Raw genomic sequence first — 23,564 nt, 5'->3', positions numbered from 1 at the left:
AGAGTCCGTTCAGGCTTTGTTGTAACATAGGCAGTGGAACGGTCTAGGTGGTCTGGTGCGTCATCATGTCAGGTGAGTTCCTGAGGTGGATTATGATCTTATGTGGAGAGTTCATTCTCAGTCTCATTGGGATGTAGCAGGCTCACTCGTCACACGTCCCCTATGATTGCTGCTTGCCAAGTTGGAGCTGGGTGATTGAACAGACACCTTATAGCCCACGGTGTCTCAAACATTTACATCTAATCAGTATGAACAGTTTGCCAGCTCCTGGTTTCGTCGGTTGGATGACAGCGCAGGCTCTTCCTGTGACCCACAAGGGGCTCTCTGTCACCACGGGGCATGTGGCTCTCTTCATGTTGCTGACCACTGCCCTTTCCAGCACAGCCGCTCCCTCGTGCCTCTCCAGCTCCAGGGGGCTCTGTGGGGGCCTGCCCCGTCTTCCTCCAGCTCTCTGTCACAGCTCGCTCGCAGTATCCGTTACTAACGTTCATATAAGATTATTTGTGTTTCAGCCCCTGTACTTTCAATTTAGCTGCAGTGTGACAGCTCCTTCAGAGAGTTTTTTGGAAAATAATTCTGTTGGTAGCATATTTGAAGCACTGGGGTCTGGAGACTGCAGGTCTGGGGGCTCACTAGCCAGGCAGTCTAACTGCAGAGCAGGCTTCAGGTACAGGAGAGTCCCTGTTTCAGAAATAATGCGGAGACATGATCAAGAAGAGCCACCCTGACGTCACCATGGCTTCCCTGTGCCGGCACTGGAGAATCACCCCTCAACGTACCCACATATACATGGACCCACGTTCACCCACCCCACCACACCCCACACAGTACAGTCACTGACGGAAAAAGAATATTGTTTAAATTATCATGATTAGCTCACTCATGAAAATAATTTGTTAGAAGTTACAAATTTGGTTTATTAGAGAATATAACGGGTCCTGGGAGCTTTCTTGTAAATATACAGCTATCTCGGAGCATGTTGGTCCTCTGTCATTTCAGGATCTGTGACAGTGGCGTGGAATAACCCCTTGTCCAGCTGGCTGAGTGCTATGCTCCACTGCTTCGGAGGAGGGATTTTATCCTGTATACTGCTTGCTGAGCCTCCACTGAAATTTCTTACAAACCACACTAATATTTTACTGGCTTCTTCTATCTGGTAAGTTGCCCTCATATTGCACTATGAGGTGTTTTAAGAATTCTTTTATAGATTGTAATAAATGGCTCCTTTTCCTTTAAAGTTTTTTTTGATATCCTTAATGCGTGTGCAGTGAACCCAAATGGTGCCGAAGGTTTTGAGTGCAAAGTCTATGTCTTGCCCTTTCCCCCTTGTCTTCTCCCAGTGGCACTTGTTCTTTCAGGTTGTTGTTGCTTTTTTTTTTCTAATGGGAACATTTTATCACAAGATAATGTCAAATATTCATCCAAATATTTTATTGTTAGAGTTGTGAAACAAACTCTTAACATTTAGCACTGACACGATAAAAAAGCATACATGTGAAAAACCGAACAAAAAGTCCAAGTGATAATGGCGTATATATAGTTTTTCTTGTCTTTCTCTTTGTTGGATTGGCTATTTATTTATTTATTTGCTTGTTTGTTTGTTGATAGATTGATTAATTCAAAGTCTCATTGGATAGCGCTGACTGCTCTGAAACTCAGTATGTAGACCAGGTTGTCCTTGAACTCATAGAGATCCACCTGCCTCTGCCTCCTGAGTGCTGGAGACAAAGGTGTGTGTCACCACTGCCAGCTTAGACTTCATCTTTGCTGGGGCTGTGAATGGCTCGGTGGGTAAAGGAACTTGCCACACAAGCCTGGCAACCAGAGTTCTAGCCCAGCACTCAACAGAAAGGCAGAAGGGGAGGATCAGCTACACAGAGTAATCCTCTTGACTTCCACATACATGTCCATTGTGGCACACAGCCCCCTCCCATCATACACACAACCAATAATAAAAATAATTAAAAAATTTTTATTATAATAATTTAAAAATTATTGAGTACTTATAAACAGGGATATGATATAACATAGTGGTAATGGTAACGTAGTGGTGGGAACCCATGGCTGTGGGAAGTAGGTGAGGTGGAATTATTTGCTTGCTAGTAATTATTGAGTTAGTATTATATTATCAGCTAAAATTCATTTTCATATTTAATCATGAGCCCTGTGAAGTAGCTACTCTAATTATTTTTTTCCTGACAAAATCTTTTACTGGTGACATTAAGAGAAAAATATTACTTAAATGCTATGAAACACTATATTACTTCTCTCTAATCTGTAACTAAATGATGAATTCATCTATTGCTGTTTGAAATATCCACTAGATACGTAAGCAGTCTGTTCAGATATGGAATGACTGAGTGCATCGGATTATTCTGCAGAATAACCCGTCTTCATATGAGCAGGATTCCATGTTTTACTGTGGTTTTTTTTTTTTGATTTTTTTTTATTCTTTTTTAATTAAAATTTCCACCTGCTCCCCGTTTCCCATTTCCCTCCCCTCCTCCCAAATATTGCCTCCTCCCCCCAGTCCCCTCCCCCTATCCCCACTCCTCTTCTCCTCCCCCCACACCATTCCCCCTCCCTCTCGATACTGGAGAGCAGTCCAAATTCTCTGCCCTGCGGGAAGACGAAGGTCTTCTATCTATGTCCAGGAAGGTGAGCGTCTAAACAGGCTAAGCACCCACAAAGCCAGTTCATGTATTAGGATCGAAACCTAGTGCCATTGTCCTTGGCTTCTCATCAGCCTTCATTGTCCGCCATGCTCAGAGAGTCCAGTTTCAACCCATGCTTATTCAGTCCCAGACCAGCTGGCCTTGGTGGGCTCACAATAAATCAGTTCCACTGTCACAGTGGGTGGGTGCATCCCTCGTGGTCCTGATTTCCTTGCTCATGTTCTCCCTCCTTCTGCTCCTCATTTGGACCTTAAGAGCTCAGACCGTTGCTCCAAATTGAGTCTCTGTCTCTACCTCGATCCATCGCCAGATGAAGGTTCTAAGGTGATATGTAAGATATTTATCAGTATAGGATAGGGTCATTTCAGGTTCCCTCTCCTCAGTTGCCCAAGGTACCAGCTGGGGACATCTCCCTGGACACCTGCGAACCCCTCAAGAGTCAAGTCTCTTGCCAACCCTAAGATGGCTCCCTTAGATAGGATATATACTTCGCTGCTCCCGTATCCTCCCTTCCTATATCCCAACCATCCCAATCCCCCGAGCTCCTCCCATCCTCCCCTTCTCATGTTTCTCATCCCATTTCCCCTTTGCCCCATGCCACCTCACCCGCAAGTTCCCAGTTTTTGCCCTGCAATCTTGTCTACTTCCCCTCTCCAGGCGGATGACTATATGATTTTCTTTGGGTTCACTTTCTTATTTAGCTTCTCTAGGATCACAAATTATATGCTCAATGTCCTTTATGTGTTTTTGTTTTTTAAAATGCAGTATAGTCTGTGGAATTAGGACTTTTTTTTTTTTTACTAACGATGATTACAAACAAGTTTCTCTCTCAGGTTGCTGATACCGAAGAGCACGACTCAAGCTATCAAATGAGAAAGATGAGAATATACTATTTTAAATTCAAACAGAAAAGTCTTACAATGATTTTACTGAAAGCTACAGTTTGCTTTCATTAAAAAGCACTATTTTCTTCTTTAATAGTTTATATGTTTTCAGGAGGAGGTGTGGAATTACTTACTTGATAGCTAGTATGTATTTAATTAGTATTATATATTAGGTAAATTATTTTCATACTTACGATGAGTTCTCTGAAGTAGCCATTGGATTAGTTTGTTAAAGATTTATTTTTATTTTATGTGTATGGGTGTTTTGCTTGAATGTATTCCTTCTGTCCTGTTTCTAGTCTTAAATACTGAGCCTCCATGTCTGGGCCTGGACTTGTAGTAATTTCCTATGTGGGCTAGTTGCTTCTTACATTACCCCTAAATCTTTTTGTCACATAATGACGAATGGTTGTCTTAGAATGTGTTATAGTATGTTACTATGGTGTGAATAATCAGGAACAAGATCCCGAATTTGCCGTGACCTGTACATCCCGACAGTCTCTCCTCTGTCCTCTCTGCTGTTAGGCATCACCAGTCTGCTCCTCCTGCTCCTTCCCAGCCATTCTGAGCCTGCTGCTGCCTGAACACAGAAGGGAGTCCACCCCGTGACTTTGTTCTCACTTCATTTCTCCCTGTCCCCTGCAGCCCCAGACAGAAGCCTTCTGTGACTGTCACCTCCTCTCCTCCTCTATTTTTCTTCTCAGATTCATTAACGTCCGATATCTTATCAGTTGGCTTTTTAAAAACACTGCTTTGTCTCACTTCTAGACCAGCATCCTATCAATGCAGAAACTTCCCCTTGTTAATGGAGCCACTAAGTACTGTTCAGAGTGAGGAGATAGACTTAGAAAAGAACGGATTGCTCTGTGCTCTGATTTCTGGATTTGAGTAGCAAGGAATTACAGATCTTGATTAGATGATCCAATGAATGAAATACACTTTCATGCCTGTAAATGTATGCCCCTACATTTAAAAGGTATGTTAGGAGCAGAGACGGAAGAGTGTATTTTTGAGCACACACGTACAGGTGTCTGGAAGGACACTTCTGACTCCCTGGTCTTTGGTGAACCCGTCCTGCTACTCACAGGAAAGCAGGAAGGGAGGTGGCTTGGCTCTTTGACTTGCTGGTCACCCTGCAAAGATGGTCAGTCTTTTAAAAGGATGTTTTGTGAGATTCTACAGATTTCAGTTTTTGTCATTTTTTGAAACTAATTGTGAATCTTTGGCCAGCGGGAGACTTTTCAGGAGTTCCTCCTCCCTCTCCCCTGAATTAGGGCCACGACAAAGAAAATGACTCGTTCATGTTGCTACGCGTTTCTCTTTCAAACCCAGGACTATGAGGTTTTTATTTATCTCTGCTACATATGTGATACTTAATTTACTACACAAAGAATTCTGTTTCGTATTGGGCAGAGGATATAAGAAAATTAGAATATTCTGACGTTCATAATTTTATTCTGTCCTCTGCTCATGCACATTTGGTCTTACCCATCTCTAAACCTGGGGTGTGGTTTACACTGCTGTGGTGTCGCTGGGGTGTGTTACACTGCTGTGGTGTCGCTGGGGTGTGTTACACTGCTGTGGTGTCGCTGGGGTGTGGTTTACACTGCTGTGGTGTCGCTGGGGTGTGGTTTACACTGCTGTGGTGTCACAGCCATTCAGTCTTAGTTTGTGCTCAGTGTATACCTGGTGCATATCTCCAGTTCTTATGCCTGGTCTCTAATGTTGACTCTGAAACTCTGGTAAATCCCATGAGGTGAGTACTGTTTTATCCTTAACAGGTCATGAAGGTGAGTCATGGAGAGGTTAGTGACTTATCTAGGGTATCAGTGATATTGAGTAGCTGCATCCCAGATTGAAACCTTGGCTATTTAATCTTTCAGTTGGCTCATAAGCAGTGAATTGCTTTGAACTCTGGAAATAGGAATATTGTTCTTACAGTTCCTTAAATATGAAAAATGATGCTGGCTGCCAGACAGTATATTTTACTCTTTTAATAATAAAAGTTTTAATATTTAGAATAATTTTTTGTCCGTGTCTTCTGAATTTAAGAGTCAGATGATTTGGGGACTCAGATAGCAAGGTCATCTTTAGCACACACACACACACACACACACACACTCACACACACATACACACGGCTCACATCTGAAGGTTAGCGCCATCTACTGGTAAAGACAAGCAAGAACTTGGTTCTGCCAGTGTATATCCACTGTCCGAACAACAGCATATACTTTTGTTCAAGTTTTCTTTTTAAAAAAATATATTTATGGGAACAGTACCTACTTTATAATTTTCTGTGTATTGTTTTTATGCCTCAGAATTTTTCTTTAAACTCCCAAGCATACTGCAGTGAGATTTAGATGACGGTCTATGTAAGAGCTGTCGTTTTATAGTCGTTTTTAAGACATACCGATGGGTTCCTAACTGTTGGGGTGCTAGCTGCAGGGCAGAGCAGAGCTGTCGTTTTATAGTCATTTTCAAGACATACCGAGGGTTCCTAACTGTTGGGGTGCTAGCTGCAGGGCAGAGCAGAGCTGTTGCATTAGCCTAACATGGCTGTGGCTTGTGTTGATTGGCTCAGTTAAGTGATACTAACTTGGATGGAAAAGAAAATAAACAAAGCACTGTTCTTGATGACTAGCCTTCCTCTCTGCCCAGCCCCTGGTTTTAACCTAAATTGTGCTCCCATCTTAAACCCTGTTTAAACTGGTTTAGCTTACATTGTTGGTTGTATCCTGTTGTAGACTGGTGTCTACTCTCTGTCACTTGTCTTCCTGTTACTGTGATCTACATGGCTTTACAGCGTGTGGGAATCTGTTATTATCTTCTCTTTTCATTTCCTTTCCCTTCTCTGTGTTCTCTCTGGGCGCTTACAAGGTAAAGGTATTTTAGGTGTTACAACTTAAGGTGTAATCATGGTCTTTACAGAGGAGACATGCTGTTCAACTAATGACTGTTGGTCCAGTGACTCATCAGAGGGACATCACCTAGCTGCCGTAGGTTACAGAGCAAGTGGAGTCGTCTGTCTGCCGTGCTTCTGTGTAAGCCTGTTGAGCATGACAGTGGGTGGCTCCCTTACTCCATGGCAACTCAGCTGGGCACAGGGTTTTTGTTAATATGTGAGATTATTGTATCTGTACTTTAGAAAAATAGGGTGAAACTTAGGACTCAGAAGTAGCAATGATTATATATTATAGACTGTATGTTATAGTGTCACATAGTTGAATATAAAAGTCCCAAACTGCTGTTGTAATAGATTTTTAGCACATATTAAAAGATAGAATTAAGGAATACAAACAGAGTCGTTGTAGTATGGTTGTTGTTCTTCTTGTGAGTGTTTTTTTTTTCTTAGCATGAATTAAAACTAGTGTCTTCTTAATGTAACGTCTAATAGATAACAAAGTATTGTTTACTTTTATTAAGAGTATATATACAACTTATTATTTAAGTGTATAGGCCTTTTCTGTCCATTGCCTGACTTCCTGTAAATCACTTCTACATTTAAAGACTTTCCAAAACTGCATGGGTAAATTAAAAACTGTGTGAAGTATTGCAAAGTATATGACTTCATTTTCTCATCACGACATAGACAGATTATATATGTTTTGTGTGGATTAAAAAGCAACCTAGTGTCCAGTCTGCTTTTCGTGAAATCATGTTCCAAGCTTTTATGGATAATTGCCTTCTTTGTGTTATGCCATGCTATTAGTGATGGTGGTTTCAATTTTACTTCTGTTCTTCTCATATTATTTACATATTAAGATATTTTAATTTTAATTTCAGGTATATTGTATTTTTTTGCCCGCGTGACCTAGTTTCCCAGGGCTATTCATATCAACCTATTCAAATGCTGGCTGCGGGAATGAAGGAAGTGACCAGAACTTGGAAAATAGTAAACGGAGTCACACACGCTAGTAGCTATTACCGAAATGGCTGGATAGTCATGATAACTATTGGATGGGCCCGAGGTAATATTAATATGTTCATAAGTATCCTGTTATTGATGTACTGTAGCTCCTGAATACTTCTCTGCTTCCCCCCTCCCTCCCTCCCTCCCTCCCTCCCTCCCTCCCTCCCTCCCTCCCTCCCTCCCTCTCTTCATTTTTTTCTTTCTTTCAACTGTGTTGACCATGTAGACTATGTAGACCATGTAATTGGGGATGACCTTGCACTTATGACCACACTGCCTCTACCTCCTGAGCGCCGTGATCACAGGAAAGCGCTACCATGCCTGGTTTATGCACTGTCGGGGACTGCTGCATGCTAGGCAGGAGCTTTTACCAGCCGAGCTGGGTCACTCATCCTGTTGCTTCATATGTAAGAATGAACAGATTTCTGTAACCTCTGTTACAATATGCTGCAGCTAAAACTAGCTGTTATCAAGGAAAGAAATAGAAAGAGAGGCCCTTACTTTTCACAAAACTATTGTGTGTGCATGCACATATATATATGTGTGTGTATGTGTGCGCGCGCGCGTGTGTGTGTGTCTGTGTGTCTGTGCTTGAGACCCCAGCGCTAACCTAGGTCACAGTGACACAGGTGGTTGTCATGCTGGGGAGAGAGAATGCTGCTGTCTCAGATGTCAATACACAGAAGACAACTTTTTCTTCCTCTCAAGAATTCTAATTTGGTAATCTTGGGTTTGAAACCAGGAGGGGAATTCTGACTTCCCCTGCTATGTGTTCTCTTAAGAAAATTGGTTGAATATCTTTGTTCGTGTGTCTCTTTTTAGGGGCAGGTGGTGCTATTATCACGTCTTGTGAACAGCTGCTGAAAGGAGAGTGGAAGCCAACAGGGGATGAGTGGCTGAAGATGTCCTTGTAAGTGTTTATATTATGCCGACATCTGGGCCAAAAGAGCATTTCTGGAACTGTGTTTGTGCCTGAAATATACCTGAGACATAAATGGCAATCGCAATGGGAAGAAACTAGCAGATTCCGTCTAAGAGTTTACTTTCCCAGATGAGATCTTAAAATAACATCACTTTTCTGTGGATTCCCCTCCTTCAGTAAAAAGCTTGGAGGCTGGAGAGCTGGCTCAGTGGTTAAGATCACTTGCTGCTCTTACAGAGGACCCAGGTTTAGTTCCTGGCACCCATGTGACATCTCAAAACATTTTGTAACTCCAGTTACAGTGGGTCTGATGTCCTCTTTTGGCCTCTGTGGGCACCAGGCACACTCGTGGTACACAGTATATACATGCATGCAAAGCGCTCATACACAGAAACAACAGAGAAGCCTACTTAGACACACCATGTGGGCTTGTTCTCCCTCATATGCAGATCCTAGCTTTTCGTGGATGAGACGTGTAGGTATGAGTAGGGAATAAGTCCTGAAACTGGGAAGGGGACCAAGGAAAGGGAAAAGTAGTTTGGAGGAAGGAGCGGGGAGCACGATAGGCCGGGCTCACAGGCTACAGTTGAAGTACAGAAGCCAGAGCCACACTGTGTAAAATTAGAACATGGTGCCTGCAGCCCACCCCTGGAATCCCAGTGGAACTTGATCTGCTGGATTTTATAGTGTCCTGGCGCCAGGGCTCTCTCCTTTCCCTTGGATGAGGAGTGCCTGTTGTCAGCCAGCATCTGATCCACGGTTGTGCTATGACAGAGAAACAATAGAATTTTCCAGTGTGTCTCAATCTTCATAGCAAATCTAATACTTTGATATAATCTTCCTTAAATCCTCCCCAGTGTTCTTTCTAAATTATCTACAAAACACTTATTTTTTAGTCTCTTTTTAAAAAAATATCATTCATAGTGGTCAGTGTCAAAGCCCTTTCCTTAATGAGCTACTTTAGCACAGGAACCAAATGATTAGAGAAACAAAATAACATCAAGAGAAATCTAATTCCATGTGGGGGGAATCTAATTCCATATGTATGTATGTGTGTATGTGTGTTCACATGGGTGGGCATATTTGTGTGCCCAGGGCTGATGTCATGTTTTCATTGACATGTCTCCACCTTGCATATTGAGCTGAGGCCTTTCATGCATATAGAGCTCACTGCTTCAGGAATCCTGAGTGACCAACCTGCTCCGGGGATTTCCATGTCTGCCTCCTGTGCACTGGGACTGCTGGGGCTTTTAGGTTCTAGGGACCCAATGTGGCCTCCACACTGGATAGCAAACACTTTACCCATTGAGCCATCTCCATAGCCCCTCATTTGCCTTTTATTTTATACTTTGAAATGTTCAATTTTATGTATGTGTTATAACATAGTTATATATATATTAGTAAATATATTAATAATTGTCTTAAAATATTAAAAAATAGAAATATGCAATAAAAGTTGAGGAATGACTGTTGTAAGGAATGATTCTTATTCAGTTAGATTGTTATGTGAAGTCTGGATCTTATACTGTTTTGAACCCAGTCCTTAGTTTATAATACTAAAATAACCTTTAAAAAATAAACTGGCTTATAAAAACCTTTTGTCATTGTTGTAGTGCAGCATTCTCATAGTTTATCAGAGATCTTTACTGGGATACTTTAAGTACATGATAAGTGTGTAAGATAAAAATTCTCCTGACTTGGTAGGTTAGCAGTATAATGGTTTCATACTTTCAGCACTAATACTTAAGATATTGGCTAAGACTGGCCTGCTGTGCTCAGGGTAGCAAAGTGATAGACTTGAGCTGGCTCGCAAAATCTCTCTGTGTAGCCTAGGCTGGCCTTGAACTGTTTTTGCCTCTGAAGTACTGGGATTAAAGGTGTGAGCTGGCCGGGCTCTCACTGCTTTCCGAGAGTGACTGCATGTGTCTCACTCGCCGTGTCTGCAGCATCCTGACACTGTCAGTGGTGCGTCTACATCATGCAACAGGAGAGGCTTTCCCACTTCTCTGTCTTTGGGAGCTTGTTTAAAATGGATGGTTTTCCAGGATTAATTCTAGATTTGTGATGGGGCAGGAAACCTTCAAGTCCTTTAAAAAAGTGTTAGATGGACAGATATGTTTCTGAAATACTGCACTGTGGAAACATATGGACATTTTAAAAAGGCCTTGGGCCTAAAGGGTTAGCTCAGCGGTCAGAAACACTTGGTGCTTGTCTTAGTTAGGGTTACCATTGCTGGTAAACACGATGACCAAGGAAAGCTGGGGAGGAAAGGGTTTATTTGACTTATATTTCCATAGTTATTTTCATAATCAAAGGAAGTCAGGACAGAGACTCAGACAGCAGGAATGTGAAGGCAGGAGCTGATGCCGAGGCCATGCAGGGGAGCTGCTTACTGGCTTGCTTTCCCTGGCTTGTTCAGCTTGTTTTCTTATAGAACCCAGGACCACCAGCCCCTGAGTGGGATCACCCACAGACCCACTGAGGTCTGAGCCCTCCTCCATCCATCACCAATTGAGGAAATGCCCTCCAGCTGGATCTCAAGGAGGCATTTTCTCAGCTGACGTCCCTTCCTTTCAGGTAGCTCTAGCTTGTATCAAGACATAGGGCAGGCCAGCATAGTGCTCAACAGAGGGGCTGAGTTTGGTTCCCAGCACCCACGTCAAGCAGCTTGCAAGTGCCTGCAGTTCTAATCCGATGTCCTCTTCTGACCTCTGCAAGTGTGTATACACACACACACACACAAGTCTGTAAACAAACAAACTCTTATTTATGCTATGAGAAAAGGTTTATATAGCTCAACATTTCTGAAACTCTATATTCACACAGCTCATTCTGTGTTAGCATCTGTTAACTGTTCACTAATGATGTTTACAGAGCATTCTGAGAAAATTGTAGACACAGTATGTTTGTCACTGACCTCAAATGTCATTTCCTTTCAGCCCTTCCAAGGTGACGCTGCTGGGGTCAGTCCTGTTCACGCTACAGCACACCCAGCACCTGGCGATGTCAAAGCACGACCTCATGTTCCTGTACACCATCTTTCTCCTGACGGTGAAGGTGAGGAGGCTCCCGTGCACCAGTTTGCATCACGAAGCTGTAGACGCCTTTCCCTTGGTGGGGTCCTTCAGGCTAAGCTAGTACCGAGAGCACTTGGTTTTTTACTGTTGAATACCAAAAGATGCATTTGGGAGTTTGCTCCATGCATCACAATTTTTGGAAGCTCTTCTGCGGATCTCCATTTGCCCTCGGGAGATGTTTGCAGTTGGATAGGATAGGCAGGTGGTTTATTGGAAGCCAGAGAGTAGTGGATGTTGGGAGGAAATCAGAGGCGGTACAGGTGGGCCTGCCTGGTTTGTGAGAATGGGGTATGGTTTAAGATGATACTACTTTTTGTTTTTGTGAAAAATAAGTATGTCTGAAGTTTGGAGGTGAGGGAGTCATGTGTATTTACAACTATGTTTGAATATATAAAAGCTAATTTTTTCCTACCTCCATCTGTGGTTCTCTTCTTTCTTGAAGGGAATATGTGAGATACCTTCTTTCCCCCCTTTACTTCTTCCGTCTCTCCTCTGCAATTTCCTTGTCTTCTTTTCGCTTAGAACTCAGGCTAGCTGAGCTCGTCCATGGTCAGCCCCTTTCCCGAAGAGGGAAACCACATACTTTTTTCAGATACTTCGTGACTGCTAAGACCCGAGCCACAGGGAAAGCAGATGAATGGGAAGCTCATCCACTGAGGGGAAAGCCCTCGAGCACTATAGGTCCACAGTCTCTGTTGAAATGGAGGCTTTGCAAGTTTGCACAAGTCTGCGTTTCTTGAACTAGGTTTACACATGTCCCAAGGGATATGTGACTTCTGGCATTTTCTGTATAAAGTCATATTGTAAGTGTGATCTATTTTCTACCATTAATGATGATCTCAGTGGTAGTTAATTTTAAACATGTTAAATAGGAAGGCATTATTGGGTAAAATTCACATAGGCTTAAAATTTTTTTATTATTTTATGTGTATGTGTTTGCCTGCATATATGTTTGTGCACCATGTATGAGTCTGGTGCCCGGTGAGGCCATAAGAGGATGACAGATTTCCCAGAACTGGAGTTACAGACAGTTGTGATCTGCCATGTGGGTGCTGGGAATTAAACCCGGGTCCCCTAGAAAAGGAGTCAGTGCTCTTAACCGCTGAGCCATCTCTCTAGCCCCCTGACACAAGATAGTTTTTAAGATAAAACTTTTGTCTGTTTTGAGCTAAGTCAAATTCGCATCCCTTCTCCATCAGAGAAGACTTGGAAGAAGTTTGAGAAACGTGGATTGCTTATCCCCCGCTTGCTAGAAGCTGCAGTGTAACAGTCCCTGTGAGACAGAGCCAGGGACTGCCCGGTAGATAAGGAAGCTCAGGGTTTTTTAATTAAGCCATGTATGATGATGGCCTTGGTGGAAGTGGTTTCAGAGACTGGCAGAATGGTAAAATGAGCTTAATTAATGGAAGTAAATAAAAGGAAATGAAGATGAGACATATAAAGTTTAAAGGGGCTTGGGGGAGTGTTAACGGGAGCCCTCCTGGGAGAGCAGTTTGGCAACAGTGGACTCTGCAGACTCAGCTCTCCTGTGGCCTGCTAATTCCACTGTAGGGACAGCCAGCAGTCATGTCCCAGGTGTGCAGACACCAGCTTTATCAAGGTCACTTAAATGACCACGTAACAAAGTACTGATTAATGTTTATTTACAAAATAATTACAAATGAGCACTTCAAATTTTTTTTTTTTTAAATTAGCTTTGTAGGAGTCTAATTTATATGTAGTAAGGTCTATTCAGTTCAGGGAGTACAGCTCACAGTGGCCTGCAATTCCAGTCCCACCGACTGTGCCCTCTTCTGGCCGCCTCAGGCATCAAGAACACACACACATGGTGCGCGGACACACATGCAGACAAAGCATCTGTGCACATAAATAAACTAAGATAAATAAATTGAATTTTTAAAAAGGAGATTATGGGAGTCTTAACAGTGGCTGCCCCACTGAGTACATTTCTCTCCTTTTCCAACACCCACGACCTACCTATAAATCCTCGGGGCGGTGGGGCATCAGAAACGCCTGCCTCCTCCATGGCAGGATGTTGGCAGGTCCAACCTGACCCAAATCTTCCTCAAGACTGCCACAGCTGTGTCACAGCTGGAAGTCACATTCCACACCACCGCCCCACTCACTCTGGCTCTTAACCTCTTCCTGACATTTCTTCCCTGATGTCTCCCTAAGTCTTAGAGGGAGGAAGATAGATGTCCCAAGTTTTGCTTTTGGTAAGATTTGCCATTTTTACTACATTGATCCTACCTATCTATGAGCATGCCAAGTCTTTCCATCTTCTGATGCCTTCTCCAATTCCTTTCTTCAAAGACTCGAAGTTCTTGTCATTCAGGTCTTTCACTTGCTTGGTTAGAGTCACACCAAGATATTTTATATTATTTGTGGCTATTGTAAAGGGTGGTGTTTCTCTGCTTTCTTTCTTAGCCAATTTATTATTTGTATATAAAAGGGTCACTGATTCTTTTTGAGTATATTTTATATTCAGCCACTTCACTGTAGTTCCCTAGTAGAATTTTTGGGGTCACTTATATATACTATCATATCATCTGCAAATAACAACACTTTGACTTCTTTCTTTCTGGTTTGTATCCCCTTGAGCTCCTTCAGTTGTCTTACTGCTCTGAGTAGAACTTCAAGAACTGTGTTAAATAGTCTTGTTCCTGATTTTAGTGGAATTGCTTTAAGTTTCTCTCCATTTAATTTGATGTTTGCTATTGGTTAGCAATGTCCCTTGTATCCCTGATCTCTCCAAGACTTTTATTATGAAGGGGTATTGGATTTTGTCAAAGGCTTTTTCAGGATCTAAGATGATCATGTGGTTGTTTTTCTTTCAGTTTGTTTATATGGTAGGTAGATCATATCTCCTCTGGGATGAAACCTACTTGATCATGGTAGATGATCTTTTTGATGTGTTTTTAGGCTCAGTTTGTGAGTTGGGCTTTTGCTGTTGTTTGCATCAATGTTCATGAGAGAAATTGGTCTGTAACTCTCTTTTCCTGCTAAGTCTTTGTGTGGTTTGGGTATCAGGGGGATTGTGGTCTCATAAAATGAGTTTGGCAATGTTCTTTCTGTTTCTAGTTTGTGTAATAATTTGAGGAGTATTGGTATTAGTGTTTGTTTAAAAGTCTGGAAGAATTCTGCACTAAAACCATCTGGCCGTGGGCTTTTTTTTTTTTTTTTTGTGGGGGGGGAGTCTTTTAATGACTGCTTCTATTTCCTTGGGAGTTATAGATCTATTTAAATTGTTTATCTGATCTTGATTTAACCATGGTAAGTGGTATCTATTGAGAAAATTGTCCATTTCTTTTAGATTTTCCAATTTTGTGGAGTGCAGGGTTTTGAAGTATGACCTAATGATTCTATCTGTTGTTATGCCCCCTTTTCATTTAAGATTTTGTTAATTTGGATTTACTCATTCTGTAACTTCCAGGGCCCTAAATTATGCCACGTTGAATGAGACTGTATTCTTGATTTCATACCCCAAGAAAGTGGATTGTATATGGACCTTTTAGGAATGTGATCTCAGAAGTTTCTGGTTTGATATCTGTGATCTGAAAGAATTGACTGTTAGACTGTATGTTGGGCCCCAGAGTTTTCTCAGCAGATCTATTTTGGGACTAGCCTAATTCAAATGTGGACATTTCTGGGTAGTATGATTTGCTAGATAAAGGATTGAAATCACTCTTTGGTCCACATTCTGTTCTCTGCGATCTGCATGCACATTATTGAAACAGAAGAGATGGGTGGAGGGAAGCCTCTGTAGCCTCTCTTCAGGAAATGGTCTGCATCCCCCGAGTCTGTGACAGTCGACAGTAGTGTGCTGTTGAGTAGGGATTGAACCCAAATCTGTATTGCATCCTGCTCCTCACTTAACTAGCCTTTCAGTGTGGGTCAAGTCAGCTGCCTGTCAGAGCCAGGACTCTGCTTCCCTCTACAGAAACTGCTGTGTTAAACTGAATGTGCAGAAGAGTATAAAGTATTTATCACAGTTTTGACTCAAGCCAGATGTATAGTAGCAGTGTTGGTTGCTGGTGTAGACTGTCGATAATATTCTCTCTCTCTTTTTCTTTCTCTCTTTGCCTCCCTCCCTCCTTCCCTCCTCTTTCTTTAGCAATGGTTATAGTTCATTTGGTGTACAAGGTACATCAATATGTACTTAATATTCTTTAAATTCATAGTTTGGAGATTTTCCCAGAATCAAATTTATTTTGTTTCCTATAGATTAAAAAAATACATTTTACTCTATTATTTATTTTTCTGACTCAGTTTTGAGAAACACAAAGTGTTTGTTCTGAGACTCAAAGTTCTTTTTCCCCTAGGTAAGAATGATGCTAACAAAGAGCATCCCCATGACTTTCGCTCCCGTTGAGGACATCTTGAGCCGGATGCTGTTTGGCTGGCAGCAGCAGTTTTTATGGGGTGAAAAGAAACCGGATGTGAAGCCGTCTTCCAATGGCACCGCCTCGTCAGTGTCCAAGCCCACCACAGAGGAGCCGGATGCAGCTAAGAGGCATGCCAAGAAAGAAGACTGACGGCCTGACCTGTGCTTAGGAGGCAGAAAGGGAGAGTTACTTTTCTATTAGCGTGTGGCGGATTTCTGTGTCAGTGACGTGAAGTAAGCTTATCTGTAAGGAGAGACGAGACAACATGGAAGAAATGCTTTGTGTCAGGGACACCGCTCTGCTGATTGTAACTCTTGGGGTCACGAGTGTATCATGTGAATTTATTTTTCTGTTATAAGAGATTCACCTAATTATTTGAACAGTTTTATATTGATAAAAGGATAATTTTTTAAATGTTAGAAAAAGTTCACTTGTTACTGCAAAATTCTAAGGCTTTCACACTTATAAAATTCAGTATTTTTTCAGTTTTTGAATGATTCTAATTGTGTTTTAATTCTGCAGAATTAAACCTTTACTTCATATTTACAGTGTAATTCCTGTATATAGAAGACAGCTCCTATTTAATTTTTAACATGGAGAATTTTCCTAAATAATTTTTAACTGAAAATAAATGGATAGTGTATATTTGGTGTATAAATTTGTTTTTATATTTCTTGCCCACGTTAAAAATACCTGAAATTTAATTTACTTTAGTTTCAAGTGTTATTTTTCAGTGAGACCACACTGTTAATTTGAGCCTCCGTTTGAAGTTTTTCTTAGGCTCTTGTTTTAAAAATGACTTTCTCCTCAGAAAAGCAGGGTTACAATTTGTGTGTATCTTTTTCTTTTTGCAAGGACAGTCTCACTCTATAGCCCAGGCTGGCCTCAAATCTCCTCCTACCTCGGCCTCCCAAATGCTGGGACTACGGGCACGGGCCACAATGCCAGGCTAGTGGTGAGGTTTTTCTTGTTATTTGTCCTGTGCTTTATCGTGTGTTTGGCACCTGGGCTATCTCTGTCCTTAGCTTGTTTCCACAGCTGGAGAGAGTCCCCGTGTCACATGTTCTCCTGACTCAGTTGTCAATGTGCTGGTGCGTGTCTCAGAGACTCAACAAAAATGGTGTCACGTCCGTACCTCTCCTCCAGTGCGCGCCACTTAAGGGCTTTCTTCGACTGTCTTGTGAGTTCGCACATGGGTATCTTTGTGTAATAGACATGTACACGTGTCGCAAGGTTTATCTTCACTGAACACCGCTTTCTGGTGAGACTTCTCAGCCTCATGAGAACTGCCTTCGCACATTTGCTCGCAGTCACGGAGCCTAACCTCGCGTGACCGACTCCTCCAATGCGGTAATACAGCAATAAGTCTGGTTTCTCATTGGCAAAGAAAAGAGCAGACAAGAAAATGTACTGCATGATAGATTTATTTGCTTTATTTGGTGTTAAAAGTCTGGTTATAATATTCAAATTCTGCGGTATGACTTTTTATACGAAGAACGGTACCTGCCTCTCTATTAGGTATTTGTGTTGGCTAAGAAGCGCTTCTGTGACGTTCAAGATGTGAAGTTTTCCTTTTTAGTTTTTAGCAAATACACACACCATCAGGTTCTATACTTTAACTTGCTTAAGAAGATTTTGTGTGGGACACTTTTGATAACCTTGCTATCAGAAAATGCTTATTTTTACTATTGTGACAGAGCACTAAATTGAACGCTGTATTATATATTTGATAATCTGTAGTCAAAGACTTTGTAAAATGAACTTGTTAATATTGGTCCGTCCTGAAGTTTGAATTTAGCTGTGGTTAAAACAGTAATGTTTTACATTGTGTTCAAAACAAATTCATTAAAATAAGTACTTTAACACCAGCGGAGCCTTCCTCGTTTTTCCTTGGTATTGTTGTGAGGAAGGAGCTCAGAGTCCGGCGTTGTTTGACTCTGTAAGGGCACTTAGTGACCCCAGTCCAGAGGGGACATTGCTACAGACTATCCTAGATCCCTCAGCTCTTCGCCCCACTGGAGATGTGGATTAGGCGTGGAACTGCCCACCCTGAATCTGCTCAGATGACTGTTGCCGACCCGGGAAGCATGACTGACCGTCCACAGGCCCAGTCAGAGGTGACCCTGAACGATGGCAGGATCTGGTAGGCCTTAAAATAAAAAGCTGAGAGACACAGAACACTACAAGAGTGTGTGCCCCTGACTGCCGTGATCCAGCCTCCAGCGGAATGTGCCGAAATAGCTTCAAACTGAGCCACCAGATTCTTCTTCTTCCTTGCTGACAGAGTTTCTAGTAAGGGAGAGAGAGAGCAGATACGTGGGGTAGGTGGAGACAGTGGGAGCCCTGACCAGTGTCTTTCCAGTGGTCATAACCTGAAAAAAAGGTGAGGGAAGTGAAGTGGGAAGACACTTGTGTGAGAAGCTTTTGTCTGTTTCAGCACAACAAAAATACTTAATGAAAAAATAAAGGAAAAAGTCTGCTTCAAACGGAAGTTGTTTGCCGTTGAGAGGAATGTTGGGAACTGAATCATACTTTCAAAACGTCTTGGGAAGCGGGGGCAGAAAGATTGTAAGAGTCAGATGGGACGGACCACACCAAGGAAACACCAGACAGAGCAGGACAGACGCACACGTGAATTCAGAGACTGGCAGCATGCATAGGGCCTGCGCAGTTTGACGCCACACGGAGTCCCAGTGCTGAGAGGGAGGAGACAGAAGCTCCAACCCCAACCCAGAAGCGATGGCCATTTGACAACCACTTGCAGAAGAAAACTTAGCTTTTGCCAGTGGAGTCTCACTGGATATAAATCATGTTTATTAAGGGCATGCCCCATGCCTAAAGTAAATGGGCCAATACAAACTCAATGGTATTGTGGGAGATTTTATTTTATTTTGTCTCATATTGTTTGCTACCTCTCCACCCCCCCCCCCTTTTTTTTGCCTTACTGGTCTTTTGCTTGTTTATTATGGTTTCTGATTTTGTGTTTTTAAGATTGTGTGTGTGTGTGTGTCTCTTGTGCTTTTTCTTTTTCTCGTTTTTTTTTTTTTTTTTTGCCTATTTGTTTTCTAAACACAAAGAAGATACATTGGAAGAGTGGTGATGAAGAGAGGATCTGGGAGGTGAGGGAGAGGAAACATCAGAATTTCTTACATGAAAAAAAACCTCATTTTCAATAAAAGTGCTCTCCTTCCCCCAACACAGAGCCCTGTGTGGTGTTTGCCCCAAATCTAAATCACATTTTGGTCATGTTTGTTTGCTCATTCAGCAAATATTTTATTTATTTATTTATTTATTTATTTATTTATTTATTTATTATGTATGCAATATTCTTTCTGCATGTATGCTTGAAGGCCAGAAGGGGGCACCAGATCTCATTACAGATGGTTGTGAGCCACCATGTGGTTGCTGGGAATTGAACTCAGGACCTTTGGAAGAGCAGGCAATGCTCTTAACCGCTGAGCCATCTCTCCAGCCCCCTCATTCAACAAATATTAAATGCCAGTTTAGGTCAAGACTCCTAGATCCGGAAGATACAGAGCACAAGAAGAATGCCTGCTGCCGTGGAGAGAGGAAACGTGTGTTCCTGCGGGAAAATGATCCCGAATGGATGCTAAGCAGGGCTTAGAAAGTGAGATTCAGCGTGTCTGCTAGATCGAAGCTCTTAGATCTGCTTCATGGCAGATTTGAGGGTACCATGGAGCTGTTTCTTCATTAACTTGATTTACTGAAATTATTATTTTTTTAATAAGACAATTCCTCTGTCATTTAAAATAGCTGATGCTTTCTTTTTTCTTTCTTTCTTTCTTTTCTTTCTTTCTTTCTTTCTTTCTTTCTTTCTTTCTTTCTTTCTTTCTTTCCTTCTTTCCTTCTTTCCTTCTTTCCTTCTTTCCTTCTTTCCTTCTTTCCTTCTTTCCTTCTTTTCTTTCTTTCTTTCTTTCTTTCTTTCTTTCTTTCTTTCTTTCTTTCTTTCTTTCTTTCTTTCTTTCTTTTCTTTTTTTTAAAGTAAGTATTTACTCATCCAGGCTGGCCAGAACTTGTGATGTGGTGCAGGCTGTCCTTAACTCCGGATCCTCCCATCCTTGTCTCTGGTACATCGTGGCAGCAGGCATGTGCAACTATGCTTAGCTAACACAACTTAATCTTACTGACCATTTTTAAAACAAAAGTTGCATACAATAAAATGCACAACTTGTAAGCACCCTCACACTGGGGCTTCTCCCGGAGTCTGTGTGGGTGTGCATGAGAGGGCGGGAGTCAGCGTTGGGGATCTTCCTCGGTTGTTTTCTGCCTTATTTTATTCAGTGTGTGCATGTGTGGGCGTGTGACTGCCATGGCCTGTGTATGAAGGGCAGAGCACAGCTTCCAGGAGTCTGCTCTCTCCTACCACATTGGTGACCTTTACCCCTGAGCTGCCTGGCTGCCCTAGTCCCCATTTTGACATAGAGTCTCTCACTTAACCTGGACCTCACTGGTGTTTACACTGTCCAGCGAGCCCCAGGGCTTCTCCTGTGGTCCCTGTGTAGACATGGCAGCTCCTTGCACAAGTGCTGGGGATCCAGAGTTCGGTTCTCACAGCCAACACTGTACCAGTCAAGCCGTCTCCCCAGCCTCATAAACTGAGTTTAAGCCAATGGCTATATACTCCTAACGAGAAAATGAGTATTACAAGGACCTAATTCATATCTGGTGCCATCCTCTGTTGGACATAATATAAATGAAATGTGCTAGGTTCTTTCATGCGGCTTTCTTAGAAACAACATGTGTTTTAGGTGGTTGTGTTGCATGGAGGAGCTGCTTGTTTGTCCCAGCCGCCCAGAAACAAAATAATCACACAGAAATTAAATTAATTAAATCACTTCTTGGCCCATTAGCTCTAGCTTCTTATTGGCTCTTACATATTAGTTTAACCCATCTCCATTAATCTGCGCATCACCATGAGGTCGTGGCCTACCAGCAAAGTTTCAGCATGTCTGTCTCTGGCGGTGGATCCATGGCATCCCCCTGACTCCACCTTCTTCCTCCCAGCATTCAGTTCCATCTTCCCTGCCTACCTAAGTTCTGCCCTATCAACAGGCCAAGGCAGTTTCTTTATTTATTGATGGAAATCACAGCACACAGAGGGGACTCCTACATCATGGTTGTACCTTGTGTTTGTCAGTAGTTCGTTCCCTTTTAGTTCCTTTATAGTGTTCTGCCAAACAGTGGGGTGGTCATCCTACTGATGTGTAGCAGGTGGTTTCTAACTTGGGATGTTTTAAATAAGTATGAACATTTTTTTGCATAACTCTTGTTCAATGAGGTTTTCTTTTTGATAAACAATTAGGAGGAATATGGTAGGTCATGTTTGGCTTTATTTAAACAAAACAGCTGTGTGTTTTTCCAAAGTGCTCACACCATTTAATGCTCCACAGCAGTGTCCTAGGGTCAGTGTGTCAACGTTTAATGCTATCTGTTTCCAGTGGACACGTCAGGGTTTAGAGCTTTCTTTGCCCTGATGATGAGCGATGTGGGACACTTAGTGTATATTGACCCCCAATTATCTGTTCTGATCACTGCCCATATAAATCAGAACTTTCTTCCTATTAACTTGTAGAAATCCATTATGTATCTCAGGGTAATCCTGTTTATACTGTCTTTCTGGTCTGTGACCTAACCTACTTATGTTTATATATTTTCATGAACAGATCTTTTTTTCTCTTCCTCTCCTTGTCTCTCTTTGGGACTGAATGGCTGGGGGACAGGGCAGGACAGAAAGCTGTCAACATGGCTGGGCAGTGACAATGGTGGGCAAGAATGCCCCTGCGGAGTGATCACACAAGGTGACCTTGTAAGTGTGAGCCACTTAACCCTTCTTTAATAATTTAATATTAGCCAAGTAAACTTTTCACAGCAATTTATTCCTTCTATACAGAGGCCTAAAGAAAGAAAACGAACCAGTTTTGCCAGTTTGCTAAGTGTTGATAGTAATAATCATAATTTAAAATTTTAATTGGTAAATTTGTAGACTGGTTTCATCAACTATCTTGGTTTGTGTAAGGCTAACTGTAAACGGGTTCAGTCAGATTTATAGGCCTGGAAGACTGAGAGGCATGCTTAAGACCATGATAAATTAATCATCCTAACACCACCTGTGAGGCCCACCGGGAACTAGGCCAGTCAGTCTCTCCTGGAAGCACTCTCTCCTGTGTGCGCATTTTCTGCAAAACTTCAGAAAATTCACCGTGATGATGTCTCCATCACCAGAGACCGCATAGCTCATCCTTTCATGGCGCTGTTTCTCCATACCTGTCCTTTGTAGGAAGTCATTGTGTGTAGAGGAGCAAAGAGATGTGTATTTCACACACTTCCTGGGTGACATTTTTCACTGGAGAAGTTTAGGAATCACACTAATTCCAGTTTCTCTTATCTCTCCTACCAAATGTTCTATCTTTATAAATTACTGTATTTCCGGGATCTCCTGACCCCAGTTATGTTTTATAAAATTGGCTTACATTAAGGTTCACTCTTTGTGCTGTAAGCTTGCATAGACTTAACAAATGCATAATGTTGTATGTTCACCATCATAACATCCCATAAAATAATCTTTCTGTCACCCCTCCTTCCCAAACTTCTGAGCTTCACTTATTCAACTCCCTTTGGCCGTGAATCCCTGACACCCTATAGTTGCTAGGATTCTGCTTTCCCCGTGAATCCCTGACACCCTGTAGTTGCTAGGATTCTGCTTTCCCCGTGAATCCCTGACACCCTGTAGTTGCTAGGATTCTGCTTTCCCTGCGGTTGGAGCAGTCATATGTGGTTTTTCTTGGCTGGCTTCTTTTGTTTAGCCAATACTCATTTCATAATAATTTGTGCCTTTTTTGTGGCTTCAGTGGCTCATCTCACCTCTCAATACTGTTCTGGTGTTTAGACATTAAACCACAGCTTTTTGCCCGTTCTCTTCTTGGAAGACATTTTGGTTGAGCATGAATAAACCTGCTAGAGATGTTGATGTGCAGGTTTTTATGCAGGCTGCGCATTCCCAGGTCCATCGGGTAAACACCTGCTAACTGCTGTACTGTATAGCAGGACTAGGCTTTGCTTTGTGAGAGACTGCCACACACGCAGTCTTCTAAAGTGCCCTTAACTATTTTTTCCAGCCCATCAGCAAGAAATGAAGGTTCTGCATGCTCTTCATTCTCAGCAACAGTTGGTGTCGTCTGGTTTTGGATGAAGACCATTCCAACAGGTGTGTATTGGTAACTTGTTTTAATTTGTAATTCCTTAACAACAAAAGATACCAGCCATTTCACAGGCTTTCCTCTTATGCGCCAAGTCTAAACATGAGCCCTTTTCTTAGCTGTTAATTTTAAAACTTTATATACATGTTTTGGATGGATATGGTTAGTGTCAATTGCCAATCGGATACAATCTTGAATCATGTGGGAGATGGGTCTTGGGGTGTGCCTTGCTTTTCTTTTTAAAAATTTATTTATCTATTTTTTTTTTTTAAAAAAATGTTCTTTTCTCATTTTACATACCAATCCCAGTTCCCACCCTTTCCCCTCCTGCTTCCTTCACCTTCCCCCACACCCCACGCCCCATCCACTCCTCAGAGAAGTCAAGGCCTCCTATGAGAAGCCACCAAAGTCTAGCACATTGCTTTGAGGCAGGACCAAGCCCCTCCCTACTATATCAAAGACGAGCAAGGTATCTCCCCGAAGACAATGGG

At 42.1% G+C, this 23,564-nt stretch overlaps 1 protein-coding gene across 1 annotated transcript in view; it reads left to right on the top strand.

Moving 5' to 3' along the window:
- Tmem38b (transmembrane protein 38B) overlaps positions 1-17,733 on the top strand; it is a 30,377-nt gene extending 12,644 nt beyond the window's left edge. Inside the window, exons 2-6 of the mRNA XM_057790588.1 lie at positions 1,000-1,156; positions 7,346-7,530; positions 8,295-8,382; positions 11,334-11,451; positions 15,794-17,733. Of these exons, the coding sequence (XP_057646571.1) occupies positions 1,000-1,156; positions 7,346-7,530; positions 8,295-8,382; positions 11,334-11,451; positions 15,794-16,006 (761 nt within the window). The 3' untranslated portion in view covers positions 16,007-17,733. The remainder of the gene's footprint in view (positions 1-999; positions 1,157-7,345; positions 7,531-8,294; positions 8,383-11,333; positions 11,452-15,793) is intronic.
- Positions 17,734-23,564: the final 5,831 nt, after the last annotated feature.

Source organism: Chionomys nivalis, chromosome 16 (assembly GCF_950005125.1).
Source record: "Chionomys nivalis chromosome 16, mChiNiv1.1, whole genome shotgun sequence".
Taxonomy (NCBI): Eukaryota; Metazoa; Chordata; class Mammalia; order Rodentia; family Cricetidae; genus Chionomys; species Chionomys nivalis.
Note: the sequence above shows the minus strand (reverse complement) of the source record. Positions and strands in the feature narration are given on the sequence as shown.